Source organism: Panthera pardus, unplaced genomic scaffold, assembly GCF_024362965.1.
Source record: "Panthera pardus isolate Hobbes unplaced genomic scaffold, ASM2436296v1 HiC_scaffold_27, whole genome shotgun sequence".
Taxonomy (NCBI): domain Eukaryota; kingdom Metazoa; phylum Chordata; class Mammalia; order Carnivora; family Felidae; genus Panthera; species Panthera pardus.
In genome coordinates, this window is record NW_026526843.1 from 2,264,932 (window position 1) to 2,282,766 (window position 17,835).

The window sequence follows — 17,835 nt, forward strand, 5'->3', positions numbered from 1 at the left end:
TCCTATGTGAGTGGCTGGACACAACATCGGTTGTAACGTCATTTCCAGGTCAAAGGTTCTAGGATTTGGTTTTCTTGGTTTAGACGAGGTGTCGGCAAACCGGGGCCCAGGGGCTAACCCTGGCCCTCGGCTTGGGTTTATAAATACAATTTTACTGGCACACAACCACGCCCATTCATTTCTGCATGGTTCGTGGGGGTCTTCAAGATCATAGGACAGAGTTGGGTAGTGGCGACAGAGACCTGGCTTGCAAAGTAAAAATAATTACTCTAAGGTCCTTTATAGGAGAAGTTTGCTGCCCCCTAGTTTAGACCATGAATCACAGCGCTGACAATGAGTCTCCTTCAACCCTCCAGCGTCTGGAACCCAGGACTGTCACTGCTTGGCCAAGCACAATTTAAATCAATTTAAACCAGTTGAATCTCAGTCATTTGAGTGCAAAAATAATCAGCCAAAGAGCTCCGTAAAATTGGAATTTTCTAACTCCAGATCTTAAGTCAGGTTAGGATTTTCTTTGAATTTGGTGAAGTCACATCTTTTGGATTACAGATGGCCAACTACTTGCACTCAGTTCCTTAGTTCCCCCAGACTGGCTCCTGAGAAAGGGCTAACACAGAAATTGAGGTGAGCATCATTTGACATTTTTAATAAGAAGAAATAGAATTCAGTTTTTGGAGTCACGGCAGATGTGGACTCATTATTTGGGCCTTTCCTGGTGCCAGAACTATGGGAGAGCTACCGGGACGATTACTGTGGCTACCTGGCAGTGGTGGAGAAAGGAGGGTAAGCTGGATCCCACTGCCCTTGACCCTGGGGGCCTTTGTGGTAAGTTTTCCTGCAATGATCTGATGACCTGGGCTACACCCTTTCCTCTAGCTGAGCTCCTCCCCTCATTTGGATCTGGGTCAAGTGATCAGGCCAGAGCCCTGCTGAGACCCATCCCAGGTCTCCCTGCACCTGGCTGAACTCCATCGTCTCTGCCCAAAAAGGGCAGCCAGCCCTTCCCTCTTCAGCTTCTGCAGCTCTGGAATGTTCCTTCAGGGAGCTCCTCCCAGGTATAACCAGACTCACTTTAATGACTGTCTTGTCCCTAGCCTTGTTTGCCGCCTATCAACAGAGTGCGGACTCGAGCAGTCACTCAATCACCAACAGGGGGTGCCAGGGCCGCTGGCGCAAACTCACGGTTGGGGCTCTTGGGGCTCCTGGCCGCCCGAGTCTCTTCTGGCCTTCCTACAGGTCCCACTTCCCCGCACTCCCATCCTGGGCTGTCAACAAGTCACTGGTATTGGTGTTACGATGGGGTGTTTTCAGGCCACCCAACGCTGAAGAACACAGTCACTTCCTGGGACACTGGTTTGGTGACAGCCAGCAGTGTCGAAGAGAGGCCTGCCCTAGAGACCCAAGCTCACCCACGGGGGCTTGACCACATCCCCACAGCCGAATTCAGGACCGCCCACCAAGAGCGACCACGGCTGAGCGGCTGAGCGGAAACGGTGCCCTTCCCCTCAGGCCGCCTCAGGCTACTCTCCCGACCTGGGACCATCAGGTCGCCTCTCCATCTCTACCACTCCCAAGGGGACCTTGCCACCCTCAAGGCTGTCAGTGCCACCGACAGCCCACACGCTGCAGTGACACCGTATCTCCCCTTTGAACCACCTCCGCCTATGGCTGCGGCCAGCGTGCACCCCTTCCCAGCATGCACTGCTCCACCTCCCCTGGGATGGCCGAGGGCTCTACCGGACTGAAGGAGGCTCAGGAGGGCCCTCGGCCTTGGCCCCGTCAGCCCTGGTCTTCCGGTTCTAGTGCCGGGCTCCTGCGAAACCACAGAGGCACCTCGACCCCCGACCCCCGACCCCAGCGTCCTACAGCAGCATGGCCCATGGCCCCCAGTCTCCCAACCCCTTCACGGCGGAGGCCCCCCTACCTCCACTGCTGTTGCCACACCTGCAGGGCCCTGGGGGCCCCTTGGGACTCAAGCCCCCAGGGGCGAGACTCCGACTGCCTGGTCTCTTGATCTCTCCCTGGCTCTTGCCTGTGTGGCTGACATCCCCGGGGTGCCTTGCAGCCTCCCTCCTCTCCGACTATTGAGTCGGGCCCTGCCCTCCCAGCCTGGCTGGTGTCGGGACTCCGAGCTTCACAGCAAGTGAAGGAGCTGCTCTGGGTCCACTCCGTGCAGTGTGGGAATTCACTGAACTGAACCCCCCGAAACTCCATTTTGCTGAGGGCTAATCTGAAAGTAAAAGACATGAAAGCACTTTCCAGTAAACTTGACTCCTAGGGCTACAGCCAAGGTGCCTGGGAAGGCCGAGGGGGATCAGGTCGGGCCGGGGCTGGAGGGCTCTTCGTACCTTCCTGTCTCACCCCAACCGAGACCCGCCGTGCTCCCCCCACCCCCCGCCGATTTCCTGACATCGGAGAGCCAGCCGGCTTGCTCCTGCACTGCCTGGGTACCCCGCCCCGGGCCCTGCACCCACTCACGGATGTTGCCTCCTCCCTCGCCTAGCGTACTCATTTGTCTCTCTTAAAAGAGACCCTGTCTTGGCGCCGCGGTCCCCTCTAGATGCTGGCAATGGCCGCTTCTCGCCTCACCCCCTGCTCCCCAGGTACCTCCCCAGCTGGGCACCCAGCGCTCCCCATGCCGCATCCCCGCTTCCTGGCTGGGTACGGGTGTGCAGGGTCTCCGTCCGCCCCCACCCCCCTCACATCTGGGGGCCCCAGGGCTCATCTTGGGACCTTTTCTCTTCATCTACACCCGCACACTTCCCAGGTGCTCGAATCTGCCGTGGCCCTAAGTTCCATCTGTCTTCTAATGAGTGCCGCGTCCCTATCTCCAGACTGTGGGCTCCGGCTGCTACTTTAGCTTCACCCGCCCCACGCCTCCTCCCTGGTCTTCCTGCCAGTGCCCTTGACCTCTACTGTCTATTCTCTGCATGGCAGCCCAAGCAATCTTTTCAAATAAGAGCCCGAACAAGTCACATCCTCCACTGGTCTAAACCCTTCTGTAGCCGCACCTCCTGCAAAGTCAGGGCCTGCCTCGGGCCGTTTTCTTTCTCATCCTTCTTTTCCAGCCTCAGCTTCTTGGCTCTTCCGGGAAGAACACTGGCACACCCCCTGCCTCAGGGCCTGTGCACAAGCTCTTCCCCACTGAGCCTCAAGGCTCCCCCTCACCCTCCGTCTCCTTGCCGTAGCCCCCTGAAGACAGGGCTCCGTCTGATTCACCGAGCTCCCCAGCTCCCAGCACCCAGCACAGCGCCTGCACCCAGCAAGGGCTCAGTGAATGGGCAACTCTGCCGAAAGTCTTCTCCAGCAACGTTACACCTGCCCTTTCGCCTGCCTAGACTGTTCTGCCAGACTGTCCTGTGCTGGCTTTTTCTCTTTATTCACAACCCGGCTCACACATACATCCTTCTAGAAGCTGTCCCGGACACTTAGCATAAGCTTACTTCTCTGTTTGTTCCTTGCTGTCCACCGCCCGCCCCGACGTGTGAGCGCTGGCCTGCCTTCACCTGAACCATGAGCTCCACTAGTGGGGACAGGGCGGGTGATGGCCCAAACTCACAGCGCCACGCCAGCCACATAGAGCCAAAGCAGAAGGGATGCTTATGTCAGACTCTGCAACAGCACTATGCTACTGATGGATGCTTGGGGTGCGAGCAGAGGGGCTGAAGGTCAAGGCTGAAAGTGGGGCAAAGTGGATGGACTCCGCTTTTGTTTTGACCTTCAATTGCTCAAGTTTGCAATGCAGGTGGTGATGGGGGCAGAGTAGGGATGCGAACACTGGGAGGCAAGGGGAGGCCTGAGGGAGCACGCGACCCATTAAAGAAATGCACAAAGGGAATGAAAAGAAAAGAAGAGAAGAGAAAAACAAAAGCAAGGCTCCAGAACGATGGTGACAACAGTAACAACAGAAACTGCGTTTGACAACCTTCTGGCCTTTTTTCCTCTGTGCTGTAGGACAAGCAGGCCCCAGATGGGGAGGGGTCCTCATGCTCTCCGCCCTCCACTTCTGTCTCACTGCTGCTCCTGCAAAGCCCTCCCGCCCACCCCCTGCCCGCCACATGCTTGATGGACATGCCTGTCTCTGTGCCAGCCACTAATCCAGAACCTTCTGTGGGAGGGAGGGGACTTGAATCGTGACTTGAAAGCGACACAAAGAGGTGTGGGGCGACATACCCACAGTTGAAGAGGAAGGTTCCCTTTCCTCACCAAGGAATTAAGAAACTTGAACTCCAGAGCTGGCCCTCCCACTGATGGATCGAACCCCAAACCAAAGGCAGGGCTCTGTGTATGTGGGCAAGTCAGATATGCTAGCGGCTGGCAACTTTCGTGAAGGTCACCTCCCATCCTGTGTGCGTGCATCTGTGCCCAGGACTGGGAGAGTCCACATTCACGCTGCCGATGTCAACAAGCCGTGGCACTGAGGTGACCCAGGTACGGTGGGGCCCCGGCCTTTCGGGTGGTGGACCTTGCCTCTCATCCTGGCCGTGGCCAGGTGCAGGGCCTCAAAGAAGTCTCTTGAGCTCCCTGGGCCCTAGCCCCCAGCCCTGGGAGTCGGCCTGGAAGTGCCCACCGGGGAGGGCCCAGGAGCAGGGGTCCTGGGGTCTGCCTTGGGCTGCGAGCTGGCTCGTACTGTAAGAATTGCCTGGAAGGTCCTTCCCTGGGGTGGGGCCCATGCTTGCAGGAAGGGCTCGTGCAGGACAGGGTGATACCAGTCCTAGTCTGGAAACAACACTGTCAAATAGCTGAGAAGAAATGCCAGTACACTGTCCCCAGAAACCCAAGGGGAGAGAGAGACTTGGCTTGAAATGGATGGACTGCCTGAGAAAGGAGCAAACTCCAGCAGACGAGGCTGCGCTCGCTTTGCGGGGCTCCTTCCTCTATGGGGCTGGCTCGATTCCTCAGGCCCCAGAAGGGCGTGTGCAAGGAAATCGTGGGGGCTTACCCGGCATCAGCATTGCCAAGTTGGATGCAAGGCTTTCATGTTGCAAAGGCAATTAAAATAAAGCAACTGCTATGATCTCTTTCAGGCTAGGTTCATCGGAACTAAAGAGCCCTGAGGGAGCTCTTCAAGGCCACATGTGACCAAACTCACTGCCCACCTCCGCGCCTTCCGCCCGGTTGGGTCAGGAGCCGTATCGTGAAGCCCTGTAGCAATAAACGTTCGAGTATAGAGACCCAGTGCTGCTGCAGGGGACAGGCTTTGGAAAGTGTGGCTGGGGAGGTGGCAGGGTGGGGGTGGGGGGCGGCTGGGGTGTGTCCGTGTCTCCGCTCACACCTGGAGGCAGCCGTCTGGCACCCGGCTTGCTGCTGGGTAGTAAACGTGGGTGAACCCCATATACCATCTGGGGCCATGGCTTGGACCCTCACACGCAGCCAGGGTGTGACGCCAAGCCTCTGGCATTAGTGTGTGAGCGGGGAGGAGCCGGGGTGACTGGCATCCCAGCAGGGGATAGGATTTCCCTCCCGGCTGGTTTCCTTAAGACCGAAAGCGGTTATTAACGGATGCGCTTTCTGGAGCCACTCACAGGGGCTGGCCTCCAGGCCACGGCTGAGGTCCCGTGAGATGAGGTGGAAGCCATGGAGGGCAGATGCCACACCCCAGGTTGAGAATGAGTATTGTGTGTGGCTCAGGGAGGGCGGCTGGGTGCGGGAAGCCTGGGGGGGTGGGGTCAGAGGTCGGCTAGAAGGTTGAGGAGGTGAGGCTGTGGGTGTGCTGAACTCCGAGGGTCTCTGCGTCTCTAACTCTCCCTGGTCACCCCTCTAGGGACTCTCCTTTCCCTCTGGCCCCGGGGACATTCTCTGGCCGCCTCTGGCCTGGGTGCCAGGTGCTGGGACCCGTGTCGGTGAGCGCCGTCACCTATCACTGTGGCCCTCGGGCTCCTTGTACACAACCTGCACTGGGCCGTCTAAGGCCCGGAGGGCCTCAGGTTCTCAGTGGAAGTGCTGTCAGACCAGAGGCCTTGCTCCAGCATGTGGGATAAGGGCCAGGCTGGCCGGGCGGTGGGTGATAGGAGATGTCCCATCAGAGCTGGGGTTCTGCTCAGGAAAACCCTGTGGCCTGCGCCCACAGCACCTTCTACAATGCTCGGCTAGGAGCTCTGCTGTGGTCTGTGCCTTGCCTTCCTTCCGGTGAGTTCCAAGAGAGGGTGGGGACCTGCGTCTAGTCACTTTTTTCGCCGCCGCCACCACCGGGCCTTTCCCTGATTTGCACAATGAGGGTGCTGGGTTTAATGGTTTCTCTAGGCCCTCAGAGAGTTCCAAACCAATCTGCCACGCAGTGGTGATGGCAGGAGGTGGTGTTGGTTGGTGGCTTCCAGAAGCAGGCATGTCCCCTGGTGTTGCCTGGTCCTCCAACCAGCATCTTCCTCCACAGTGGGGTCCTTTCTGAGGTGCTGCTGCTCAACTGGGATGGGCTGGGACATTGGGATCCCCTTGCTATCACACCAGCACCCTCCTCAGACAGGCACTAGTTAGATGCCCCTGGAGTAGCTCAGGACCAGGGGGAGGGGTGGTGTCTTTCGCACTGTTCTTACCAGGCACTGCTGGGCTCCCAGAGGTGGGAAGACGGGGGTGACAGATGGCTGCAGAAGGAAGGAAGGTGCTAGGAAGAGGAGAGAAAGAGGCTCCCACCAGGGAGGAAGCCCAAGGAATCCAGAGGGAGCCAAGAGACAGCAGGCCTCGCCAGGATCCTGGAGGGGAGGCCCGGGCTGGCCCTGGAGCGGAACAAGGCCAGAGGTGTGGAGAAGGCCCGAGGGGCGTGAGGAGTGGGGGCTGTGTCGGCTGCCTCCCCTGCCTCAAGTCAACAGACAGATGGACGGACAGACAGACAGACAGAGAGGAAGTACAGACAGAGATGGCAAAGAAACACGTGGAAAAAAGTCACGGGTGAGGGAGGGACAGGGGCAGGTCAGTATGTGCCCCTTCGGCAGACCATGCCCCCTCTTGTCCCTTCATTTCCAGGAAGAACGTGCGCTGTCCTAGTCTGGCCCTAGCTGGCGCGCCCCCGGGAGGCTGAGTACCGTTTCTGTCCTCAGTTGACTGGAGGTAGCTGAGCCCCGTGGAGACTTGTCTGGGTGGACTGGTGGTGAGACCCTTCTGGGACAAGGCTGGAGCTTTCCAGCCTGTCTGTGATGGCTGTTGGCCAATGTCTGTGGCCCAGGTGGGGGGCCCAGTGAGTGTGCAAGGGAGCCGGAGGTGTGTGTGGCCTGTGGTTTGGGGGTGGGGTGTGTGCATGCACGCACATGTACGTGCTGTTTCCGAAGGGGACCACATGGTCCAGCGGGGTCTGGTGCGGCCCACATCCCTTCCTTAAAGGGCAGAGTGGCCTGAAACGACAGTTTGAGCAAGAGGAGGGATGCCCCCCCACTGGGGACCTCTAACCAGTTCCTAAAAAAAAAAAAAAAAAAAGCGAAGAAAATGCAAAAAGAAAAAAAGAGAAAAGACAAGACAAAAGGCAAAAGGCAAAGAGAAGAAATCAAGCAAAAAGAAAAATGCCAGAGTCTGGTGAGGGAAAAAGGCACGGTTAACAGCTCCCGTCTGTGGGGAAGTGATGTGTTCACGGAGGTGAGAGTTGCCGGGTTTCACTGGAAGGAAAGGAAAGAGGTAGCAACGAACCATCCCAGCAAGGGCTCTGGGCCCATACTTGAAAGTTTACTGCTTGGTTTTTGAGATGTCGAGTCTGTTACAAAAGCAGGTGGCCGTGGCCGGGAGCAGGGACGTTCCCTGCATTCTCTCTCATTAGGGAAACCATGGGGCGGTGGGTTCTAAGAGCTTTCCCTTTGTCTTTGTAAAAAGATACGAGCAAACACGGAAGTTTCTCTCTCTTTACGACAGCCCCTGGGTTCTCTTGAAAACGTGACTAGCATGGTGGGAACGTTTCACTGGAACATGTAGGAAGGAATCTACCTGTCCCGGCTTCTGGGAGGAAGGAGGAGAGAGAATGTGGACCAGACCATGTTAAGACCTTCCAATCCTGACGCCTGTTTGGAAAGAGCAAAGGTGCCTTGGGAACAAAAGGGACACGTGGCAGAGTGCGGGCTGGGGGTGTGAGGATGACTCCTGTTTGAGGAACCCCTCAGACACCTCGCATACGGGCGGCTCAGGGCCAAGGCCTACAGGGCAGGTAACACCCGAGCAGAAGCAGTCGGCCACCATTGAGCCCACCTGGGGACACGTGACAGCGGCCTCCCGAAGCCCGCCTCAGGTGCACTGCCTTTGGAAACCACCTCCGGGAGAGTTCTGGAAGCTGTCAGTTTAGTCCCAAGTAGGTGGGCCGGATTATTCTGTTGCGAACGATGCCGGAAAGGCACTCGCCTCCCCCTGCGGCCCTGCGAGGCGGTCCGAGCCTCCCTTTGGCTGCCCCGCAGAACACCGACCAAGGCCCCATCCTGCCACCGGACGCCACCAGAAGCGGCCCAAGTTCGTGAAGAACCATTGGCAGATGCAGACAAGTTCAAGAAAAGCAAACCAACGACAGGAGGAACGAACAGCGAACAACCAAACAAGGCAAAGAACGGAAGGTCCGGCAGGGCCATGGATTCAGTACATTTCATAAGAGGATATGGCTTTGGAGACACACACCGTCTGGGCGGAAAGGACTGGACGGGGAAAAAAGAGAAGGAAGAGTTGGGGAGGCTTTTGCTCCCCCAGAGATGCCATTTATGAGAGAAAAGGGGACTCAAGACTCACTCCCAGCGGCACTGGTGGGATTGGCAGCAGAGAGAATTACGTGAGTAGGGGTAGAAAGATTGGTTACGTCATGGAGCTGGCTGAGGACTGAAGACCGCCGGCGCACAGCACCCTGAAATGAACCGCTTCTCTTGAAGGTACTCACTACCTCCATCTGTGGGAGAGAAAATGAGATAAAGTTTGGCTTGCACTGCGGTCCCGGCTACCGCACGGGGGTGGGGTTGGGTGAGGGCAGGGGCCACGCTGGGTACACGAATGGTGACAGGAGACGGCATCTAGGCCGCCCCGCCCCCTTGGGGCTGACAGCGCTTCGGACGGGGCCGTGGTCACGTGGTCACGGCTGGGGCCAGCCTCCGAGTCCTCCACCGAGAGAGGGTTTGCTGAGCAAATGATTAGCACTCAGAAGACCGGGAGGGCGGGGGGGGGGGGGGGGGGGGTGGGTGGGTGGGGGGGTGGTGGCACGCAGCAAGCCTTTGCAGAAAGAGCCACTCGCAGTCACCAGCCGCTCTTTGCGAGCCACTTGTCAACAAATACCTGGGTCTGGCAGTCCTTTGAGATCCCAGATCACTGGTTCTCCACCCCCTTTTCCGCCCCGGTATACCTGAGGGGTAGGACTCGCTCCACTCCCCGCTCCCGTTAGGACAAGGCTCCCTGTGGCAGTGCTCGTGGTTGGTGCCGGGACGGGCCTTCCCCGAACGCCCTTTGTTTACATTGCTCTAAGCAACAGACGCGTACTGCTTCTCTGCCCTGCCTTGCCCTGCCCTGCCCTGCCCGGAGGCTCAATCTCTTCAGAGTGATGGAGGCGGGTGCCCCTGGGGGAGCCTCCGTGAAAGGAAAGGATTTAAAATGCAAAAGCACTTGCTTTCTTTTATCAGACTCCTTTCTGCAGAGCCACAGGCCGGGCAGGAGGGAGAGCAAAGAGACTGGAGTGTCCCGGGAGCAGAGATGGCTTTTATTTGCAGCCCCCTCCCTCTAGGCTTCCTAGGGGTCAAAAGGGACGTGGGTCTATGGGAAATGACAACCATGGGGTGAACTCACTAGGAGTCCTAGTGTCTTCTGACTTCCGGACCCCCATCTCTGACCGGCTAGCGGGCCTGGGGGTGACTCAGACCTGAGACCTGTGACTGAGTGGCCACAGTGAATGTTTCCCCATCCGGAGACCGTGTGCCTACGTTCTGGGAGGGCAGACCAACGTGGCACACCTTTGGTTGCCCCTTTGGGAATGCCTTCTGGGGGTGGGGGTGGGGTGGGGTGAGGAGATGGGTGTGTGTGCAGATCTTTGGCCTTAGAAGGTGGATCTGATTTCTGGAAAGTGCCGTACAGTTCACTGGATGACGTGAGCGGCAAAGCAAATGTGTAGTCCTGGAGCCTGGAGCCCACTGGCTGTCTACTCTGGGCCCAGAGTAGGCGGCCCTGTGCCACACCCAAGCCCTGCGGTGGCTTTGTGGTGGCCCCTAGACTCGGCAGGGAGTCTGACACGGGGCCAGGCTTCTGGGAAGAAGGCAGCTTGAGTGCTCGCACATGAAGATGTGCATCATTTCAATCCCTACACGCGCGGTGGAAAAAGACTTTTGTCCCATACTCTGCCCCCGAGCTCCCTCCTCCCCCACACCCCCTGCCCCCAACACACCCCGCTCGTGAGCAGGGCGACCTCACTGCCAGGGCTGAGACCCGTGCGTAACGCACACTGAGTGGCCACAGGGGGCTGGCACAGTGTGTCTAGTGTGCCCCGATGACCTGAAGGGAGATGACCCGTGATGTGATGCACTCTTAACTGCAGCCAGGGCGACGAGGCAAGGAAAAGATGCCTTTTCTGCCTCTGATTGGACCCCTCTCCTCACGGTGTCCGGATGGGATGACGGTGTCAATCAAAATACCTCACAATTGCCCCCCCCGCCCCCCAAAACCCAGTTGCTGCTGAAGCTTCTCGTTGGTTTATAATGGAATGTGAAATGGACCACGTCATGAGTGCTTCGAGAAGCTCCGTGTTCTGGGTTTCAAGGACTCTTTTTGATGCCGGAATGACCCCCCTGTCTGGTGCAGTAATATGTTAGTATGGAATGGCGGTGAGAGCAGGTAGCAGGTTACAAAATGCCTTCACTTAGCAAAGCTGTGCTGGCCCCCAAACCCTGCAGCTCCGTTGTTTGCAAAATCCAGAAATCTAGGCATGTCTCCCTTGGCTGCGGGCACCTACATGCTGGGGCGCTTTATGTCTGTCCTTCAAGCAGGTATTTTGAATCAAAAAGAACAGATGCTCTTAAAAAGTTAGCTCAACTGGCCGATTGGCTCAGCATTCTTGAGGAGGGTGGTGAATCGGATGTGACAAGGGGATGATCCTGTGGAGCAGTGAGGGGCTCTCTGGAAAGGACATGGAATATGCTAGGGGATCGGGGGAGGGACGCTGTCACTGGGTGACCTTGGGCAAGTCCCTTCTCTCTGGGCGCCCCCCCCCCCCCCATTGCATCATGTTTGAAGTAGGGACCTGACTGGCCAGTGTCTACTTGGGCAGTGACTCCCGGGCTCTGACTGAGGAGACCCGCTCGACCGGCCAGGAAGCGGTGGCAGGACTCAGAGCCCACAGGCGCATGGAAGGCACAGACACACACTGGTCGGGCACCACTGAGCGCCCCCCCCCCCCATGCCTCAGACTGGGCAGGGGCTGTCCCAGCTGCCAGAAGAATGGCCACCACCTCGGGCTCACGGGTGTCAGGCTCCAGGCTCCGCAGCGCACCCGGGGCCTAAGACATTCTTGCCTGGCCGCGCTGGCTTAGGGGCTTGGGGCGCAAGGGGGAATGAGCCACAGACCTGGACTCCTGCTTCTCCACTGGAGAAGCCCCTTGCATCCCTGGGGAGCTCCTTAAACCGGACTTATTTGGGGCCACCTCACCCAGCCCTACGATATCCCAAGCCCTGGGGGCAGCCCAGGAGTCTGCAGCTTTGGAAAGTTCCCTGGGGCATTCTGCTCCTCACTGATTCCAGTGCCCTGGGCACACGAGGGCCTACGGGGGCGGGAGAGAGTGGCGGTCTCTGGGCTGCTGCCGGATGAGGGGGGCCCCGAGGGGACACAGCGGCAGCTGGGGAGCCCTGGGGCCCAGATCGTGGCCGGCATGGAGGCACAGAGGGTGCACATCTGGAAAAGCAGCAGGGGTTACAAGGGACACAGGGTGTGTGGGGTGATGCCAAGAGGCAGGGGCCTGAAGGCCATGGTCAGGACTCTGGACTTGACCCTTCAGACCAGAAGAGAGGCTACGCTGGCCACGGCGGGGCAGGGGGCAAGCTAGCTGAACGAAGGTGGGAGCAGCGGGCAGGAGGCTGAGAGCTTGTGGCTGGAGCTGAGGCTGGGGCCTGCGGAAGAAAGAAGTAGGGGGCCCTGAGGCTGAGCCCCGGGAGACTTCTGGGGACCGTATGGGAATAGCAGGCAAGCTGTGTGTATGGGGAGCCTCAGGCCGGGGGCAGGGTAGGCACCGGCTGCCGAGGGCGCTTTGGGTGAGGTGCGTGAAAGATTCCTTGGGATGAGCTTGTGGTGATGTGTGACAGGCTGGAGGCAGACACAGGGCAGAGGTGTGGTCTGAAGCCATTCCCCAGGCCCAGGGGCCCGCGGCAGGAGTGCGGGGCCGGGCAGGGCTACGTGTAGGGTAGTGGCCTTCCCGTTGGTGGGACCCCCAGGAGGAGAAGCAGGGGGGCTGGGGGTCCTGGACAGCACGTGGAGAAAGGTCAGAGGCGGGGCTCTGGGAAGCACGGGAAGGGCAGAGAGTGACAGGTGTCACTGGGGGCTAGGGAGGCAGCGGGGAGACTACTCCGGGCAGACACTGGTGACTAGGCCAGGAGGATGGGGGGCAGGGGTGGCTGGACTGGGGACGTGCTTTCGAGGGGGCGGACCTGAACGGATGGGCCATGCTCCTGCGCCAGCTGTGCGGGGAGACAGGAAGAGCGTGTGGGAGCTGAGGGGCTGAAAGGAGGTTGGCTCAGGGACCGTGGTCTTGGCCAAGCCCACCGTGGACATCTTGGCTCAAGGTGTGGCATTCAGAGGCTACAGCTGAGGGCTTGACGCGGGACGGAGGGACAGCCCGGTTCCGGGCCCTGTCGGTCGCACAGACCTTGGTGAGAACTGCGTCTGGGACCCTGCGGGCAGAGGCCAGGCTGCGATGCGATCACGAGTGTGAGGAAAGGATGCGGAGAGACGGAGTACAGAACATTCTGGCAAGAAGGCTAGCTGGGAAGGGTTGGGGCAAAGAGCAGGGGCTGCTCTGGCAGACGGGTCTCCTGAAGCCTTCGAAAGTGCCCGTGGCTGAGTGGTCATTGTGACTATGTGGCTTAGGGACAGAGATGAAGAGAAAGAAGCAAGTCCGGGGCCAGAATCAGCTTCCATAGGGCTCACGATATAACCCAGTGCACGGTGAGCTCACCAAAGGCTGTTTGTAACGGGCATCTGTCTCCTCCCAACAACGTCACCTCCCTGTCACCAGGCTGCTTCCGGCAAATGAGGCAAGGCCCGGCGGCCGTGCAGACAGCGGGTGGCCTGTGCCCCCTCCACCCCACCCCAAGAGACAGCCGCTGATCACAACACACGTCTTTAGCTGGCACCGGCACCCAGCACGGGGGAGAGCCGCCTGGGCTCTGACCGAAGCGTCAGAGGTGGGCCATGTCTGCAGCACCGCAGCCAGCACGCATATCCGGGGATGGCCCTTGCTCGCCACCCTCTCAAGGCGGGATAGCCAGAGAAGCCAAGCGGCACGGCGGCTTACCTGCGTCTGAATCCGATTGAGGCCCCGGAACCAGAGGATCTGGCCTCTGCGGAGCTCCCGTTCGGCATGGTCGATCTCTTCCTCCCCCTCGGCCAGTTCCTCATCGGTCATCTCATCCTTTCCCGGCCCGTGCCCTGCTTCCTTCAGGCACTTGAGCTGGCTGGTGGGGATGGTGGCGATGACCTGGGGGGCCAGAGGCGAGGGGTAGCAGGGGCAGGTGGCTGTCAGAGCACAGCTGGTCCTTTTGGGGTAGGAGCTCTGCTGGGGCTGGGGAGGGACCCACACCTCCCGCCTCCCTCTGACAGCTAGTGTGTATGCCCCTTGCACTCCAGCATCATGCACCACTGTTTCCTAAACACCCGTTCTCTGTGGGCAGACTGGGGGATGGGACATCCTTTTCTGGTCCCCGAGGCTGCATGACCAGGAGCGGTCCCCGGGGAGCAGGGCGCGGGAGCTGTTGGGGCCAAGGAGCGTTTTCCAGCGAGGGGAGGTCTGGCCTTGGCGCCGCCCCCCCCCCCCCCCGCCCCGCTCCTGAGAGGGGACCGCTAAGCCCCTGGCACATCCTGCCTGACAAGGCGGTCTCAGTTTCCCCGAGGGCCCTGCCGGGCCGTCTACGCCGACAGTGTGATTCCTGGTGGGGCCCCGGCTTCACGTCTGAGGGGCAGAGACTGAGGATCTGAGGTCAGCCACGCGGGAGCCCTGGGCCCACAGGACCGACCCCCACTGAAGTCCCCGGTGCTTAGGGAAGCTTCCGTGGAAGCTCACTCCTGGTCTCTCTCGGACCCTGCCCTACATATGCTTGATCTCGGACTTCCAGCTTCCTGAGATATGACTAAGACACAGGGCAAAGTGGGTCCTGCACCAATATTCTAGAACTGCAGAGCAATGCTTTCAGAAGCCTCTTGTGTGCCTGTGGCATGGGCTTCTTCTTCCTCACGTCATCATTGGGTGCCGGAAGCCTCCCTCTGTGCATGCCTTTAACCATCAAGGGCTACAGGTGTCTGACTTTCACGTTCTAGCATCTCAAAATATTTCTTCATTTTCCTTGACACTTTCTTTCTGCCCCTTGGAGGATTTAGCACGGTGTGGTCTAGCTTCACATCCGTGAGCGTTTTCCAAGCCGCCCAGTTTTAGGGGACGATTTTGGGCTTCTATCATGGAAAGGGGAGTGCTGGGTGATTTTTGCCGGGGCTTTGTGACATCCCAGACGTGGCCCTTTGCCCTCTCTCTGCTGACAACTGTTGCCTGTGGCCGTGTACCTGAGCCGTGGCCTGGCCCGGGCCTGAGCCCTGCTGTGCTGCCCACCCTGAGCACACCGAACGCTTTCCTAAGCACGGGCTCTGAGGTGCCGTGGCCCCCCCCCCCACCCCCGCCCGGCATTGTGTCCATCCCTGGAAACAAGGAAGGGTCGGGGCTGGGAAAGGTGACGAGGCAGACACTCACCTGTCCCCAGACCAGCTCCCCAACGCCAACGAACAGGCACCAGAGCCACTGCTCCGTGGACAGGGGGCAGCAGCTGAAGGGCTTTCCGCCGAACTGGACGATGACAATCTGCAGGGGTGGGATGGGAGGGAGGCAGGTCAGAGATGGGCCGTTGGGTCCCCCCGGCAGATGGGGCTCTGGCCGTGGCTCAGCAGATGAGCCACATCTCCCGCTTCTGTAAACTTGACGCTTTACCGTGTGCCCTGCACGCCCGTGCTGGACATGCCTCATCCCGGGTGCCCCAGTGACATGCCCAGCCAGCCTTGCCTGGGACTCCTGCTGCCTCACTGCCCCTTCCTAGGGAAGAACACTCCTCCTGGGGGTGAGCTGTTTAAATACAGACCAAGCAATCCCGAGCCCAGGCCACCACTGCCTCTGATACCGTGCTGTCCTTTCTGCCCTAATTCCCCAGGCCAGGGCGCACACAAGCAGAGATGGCGCTACGCCCCCCCCCCCCCCGAACCCTGAAATTATTCGTAGTCATGAGTCCTCGGCCTGATTGCCCCACCCCAGTTTCTCCCCCAGAAACCACAGTAAACGCTCCCCCTCTCCCTCTGTCCCCGACCGACCCAGGTGCTTCCCCAGGTGGACCCCTCATGGCGTGGCAGGCCCCCTCCTTTGATCCCTGTGAGGAGCAAATGATCCTGGCCTGTTGTCCTCACTATACGTCACGCTTTCTATGAATACACCCTACTTTTAAAGGCTCAGACTCCCGAAGAGTTGACTGACCAGCCTGTCCACAGCACGGTGGCAGGCAGAGGCCGATGGTCAGCACTGGGGACAGAAAGTATCCCAAGGGAACCTTCTAAAGTTATGATAGTCCCCTGGCAAGGAATCCAGCGCTGGAAATGGGAGTGGAAGACGCAGAGGGAACTATGAGGAGGCTCGTTCTGAGGAAGGCCCTGGAAGGCTCTCTGGAAGCCAGCAGGGGAGCGCAGAGGGCCTGGGGTCACAAGGCATGCCGGTGGGGCCTGGGACAGCAGGAGGGGCGGAACTGGTTCTGGTTCTGTAAACGGGGATGGGGAGGCCGGTAGTGGGCATGGTCCCCTGCTCCTCGTCTGGTGCCAGTATACGGTCGCCCCCGCCCCCCCCCCCCCACCTACCTGAATTGCAAAGGTGCCCAGGACGATGGTACAGAAGATGGGGTTGCTGAAGATGCCGTGGAAGACGTTTCGCTCGCCGTGAATCTTGCGGGCGTTGATCTCATTGAAAAGCTGCATCATGACGAAGGTGTTGAAGATGATGGTGTAGTGCTCTGATGGTGGAGAGTGCAGGGGTGCGTTCCTCCCACTGTCGATGTCGAAGAAGAGCTCCCCTGCACGTGAGGGGGCACGTGAGGGGGGCGGAGCCCTGGGTGGAGGCAGCTCCCGGCCAGTGTCGCCTGAGGAGCACCAGGGGGTCTGCGGCAGGGCCACAGGCAGCCCCACCCTGTGGTGACAGGGACCCGGAGGGAAAGTAACGGGTCTCTTCCCACAACACGCGCTCACCCCTGGAGCAGAGGTCTGGCGCAGAAACCCCGGAAGAAGACACCGTTTGCCTGCTGGGTTGAGTGGGGCTGGACACAGGGTGGGCCAGCCCTCCTCCGCCCTGTCCCTAAGACCGGGCGGCCAGGCGTAGACCCTCAGGCAGGCCACGAGAGAGAGGCTTCTGCTCCCGAGATATCAGAGAAAGGCCCCCCAGAGAGGATCCCCAGTAGTGACATTGTGGTCCCCACACACCGTCCCTCCTGCCCCTCAGCAAATACTGTCCTGCAAACTGAGCTTCCGATCTGCTCCCGGGAACGCGCCTGCGCCCACAAGGCCAGGGTTGGTGACATAACGGAGAGACGCCACAAGCAGACAAAGCAACAAACCCACCCCAAGGAAACTGCTGGACAGAGCCAGAGCCCAGGCGGCCCTGGATACCCAACCCACAGCCGCCTTCTCTCGTGCCCCTTCTTCTGGCTTCCTGACAGTTACTCCTCTCTGCTCCTCCTCCTCTCCCTCCACCCCTCCTTCCTCCTCCTCCTCCTCCTCTTTCTCTTCCTTCCTCCTCCCTTTCCTTCCTCCTTCTCTCCCCCTTCGCCCTCCTTTCCTCTGCCCCTCAGGCCTCTTCTCTGTCTTCCACTCTCTGCCTCACCTCGACTGCTTCTCCCTCTCCTATCTCTCCTATCCCCTCCCTCTCCCTCCACCTGTCTTTCCTGGTCCCCCTCTTCCCACTGTCTGTGGCACAGTGCTCTGCTCGCCGTGCCCTGGAGAAATGGCCATAGGGTGAGTGGATGGATGGGGGTGATCTGGGTCTCAGTGAAGGACAGCAGTTTCTCAGATGCACAGGGGCCTATGACACCTGCACGGGGCACGCACACAGAGAGACAGCGGGGAGGTGAGCGTGCAGGGGCCCGTGCTGGAAATTTGGTTCATGGGTGCTCATCTGTCCCTTCCACTGGCAAACAGGGCCCGAACCTGTGTGGCCAGCGGCAGGGCAGTGTGACCCGGGGCCAACCTACCAACGAACAGCAGCGTAAAGATGATGGTGAGCTGGTAGACCGCGTGGCCCAGGATGTTCTTCATCATGGTGCGGGAGATCAGGGGCTTGTCCCGGCCGTATGGTTTCCGTAGCAGCAGTGACTCAGTGGGTGGCTCTGTCGCCAGGGCCAGAGAGGCAAATGTGTCCATGATCAAATTCACCCACAACATCTGCACAGCTTTGAGAGGAGAGTCCTGTCGAGAGGAGGCAGTCACCCTAACATGGGGCCAGAAGGCCCAGTGGCCCACCACTCCAGTGGGAAGAAACTCAGCCTGGGGGCAACGTCATAGGGATTCACGGTGAAACGCGGCAGATCTGACCTTCCCATCAAAATCTAACATCTCCATCCCCGTGGGAAGGTTAGCAGTGGGTTTTCACTGGGCTTTCGGATTTCCTGCTCTGAAAATGCTGCCAG

The 17,835-nt window shown here is 59.4% G+C and overlaps 1 protein-coding gene across 4 annotated transcripts in view; it reads right to left on the reverse strand.

Annotated features, from left to right (window-relative positions):
• Positions 1 to 17,835, reverse strand: part of ATP2B3 (ATPase plasma membrane Ca2+ transporting 3) — a 62,124-nt gene that overhangs the window by 4,285 nt on the left and 40,004 nt on the right. The window contains exons 17-21 of one of the 4 annotated variants that reach the window (XM_053891523.1): positions 17,401 to 17,614; positions 16,019 to 16,230; positions 14,877 to 14,984; positions 13,434 to 13,616; positions 8,756 to 8,842 (exon numbers count right to left, since the gene is read on the reverse strand). In XM_053891523.1, coding sequence (XP_053747498.1) covers positions 8,756 to 8,842; positions 13,434 to 13,616; positions 14,877 to 14,984; positions 16,019 to 16,230; positions 17,401 to 17,614 — 804 coding nt within the window. Of the gene's footprint in view, positions 1 to 8,688; positions 8,843 to 13,433; positions 13,617 to 14,876; positions 14,985 to 16,018; positions 16,231 to 17,400; positions 17,615 to 17,835 lie in introns of all 4 variants that reach the window. The other 3 variants (XM_053891522.1, XM_053891525.1, XM_053891524.1) reach the window with 3 other exon arrangements.